Source organism: Eimeria mitis, genomic scaffold, assembly GCF_000499745.2.
Source record: "Eimeria mitis Houghton genomic scaffold, Emh_scaff4146, whole genome shotgun sequence".
Classification (NCBI taxonomy): domain Eukaryota; phylum Apicomplexa; class Conoidasida; order Eucoccidiorida; family Eimeriidae; genus Eimeria; species Eimeria mitis.
The window spans coordinates 1,377-1,726 of NW_013572474.1; the positions used below are offsets into that span (position 1 = coordinate 1,377).

Below are 350 nucleotides of genomic sequence, written 5' to 3' on the forward strand. Positions count from 1 at the left end.
TGCAGTGTGTTTACTCGTCGCTGAATTCGCTGTCAAACTCCTCGAGGGCATCCTGAGAAGAAGAGACACCAAAGACACCCCACACTTCATTTGCTGCTGCTGAACGGAGACACATTGCTGCTGCTGCTGCTGCTGCTGCTGCTGCAGTTGCTGCTGGGTTTGCTGCTGCTGCTGCACAGAGACGCTTAGCTGCAGCAGAGAAGAGGATTCAGTTCACGAGGGACAGCCACAACAAATGTATCTGTTGCTGCTGCTTCTGCTGCTGTTGTGCTGCTTCTGCTGCTGCTGCTGCTGCTGCTGCTGCTGCTGCAGTTGTCTCTGTGTCTTACCTCTTCAGCAGCATCCTGCTG

At 54.3% G+C, this 350-nt stretch overlaps 1 protein-coding gene across 1 annotated transcript in view; it reads right to left on the bottom strand.

The window, feature by feature from the left end:
- Positions 1-10: 10 nt before the first annotated feature.
- EMH_0072810 (uncharacterized protein) overlaps positions 11-350 on the bottom strand; it is a gene marked incomplete at both ends in the record, with an annotated part of 3,984 nt that continues 3,644 nt past the window's right edge. The window contains one exon of the mRNA XM_013499259.1: positions 11-52. Within this exon, the coding sequence (XP_013354713.1) occupies positions 11-52 (42 nt within the window). The remainder of the gene's footprint in view (positions 53-350) is intronic.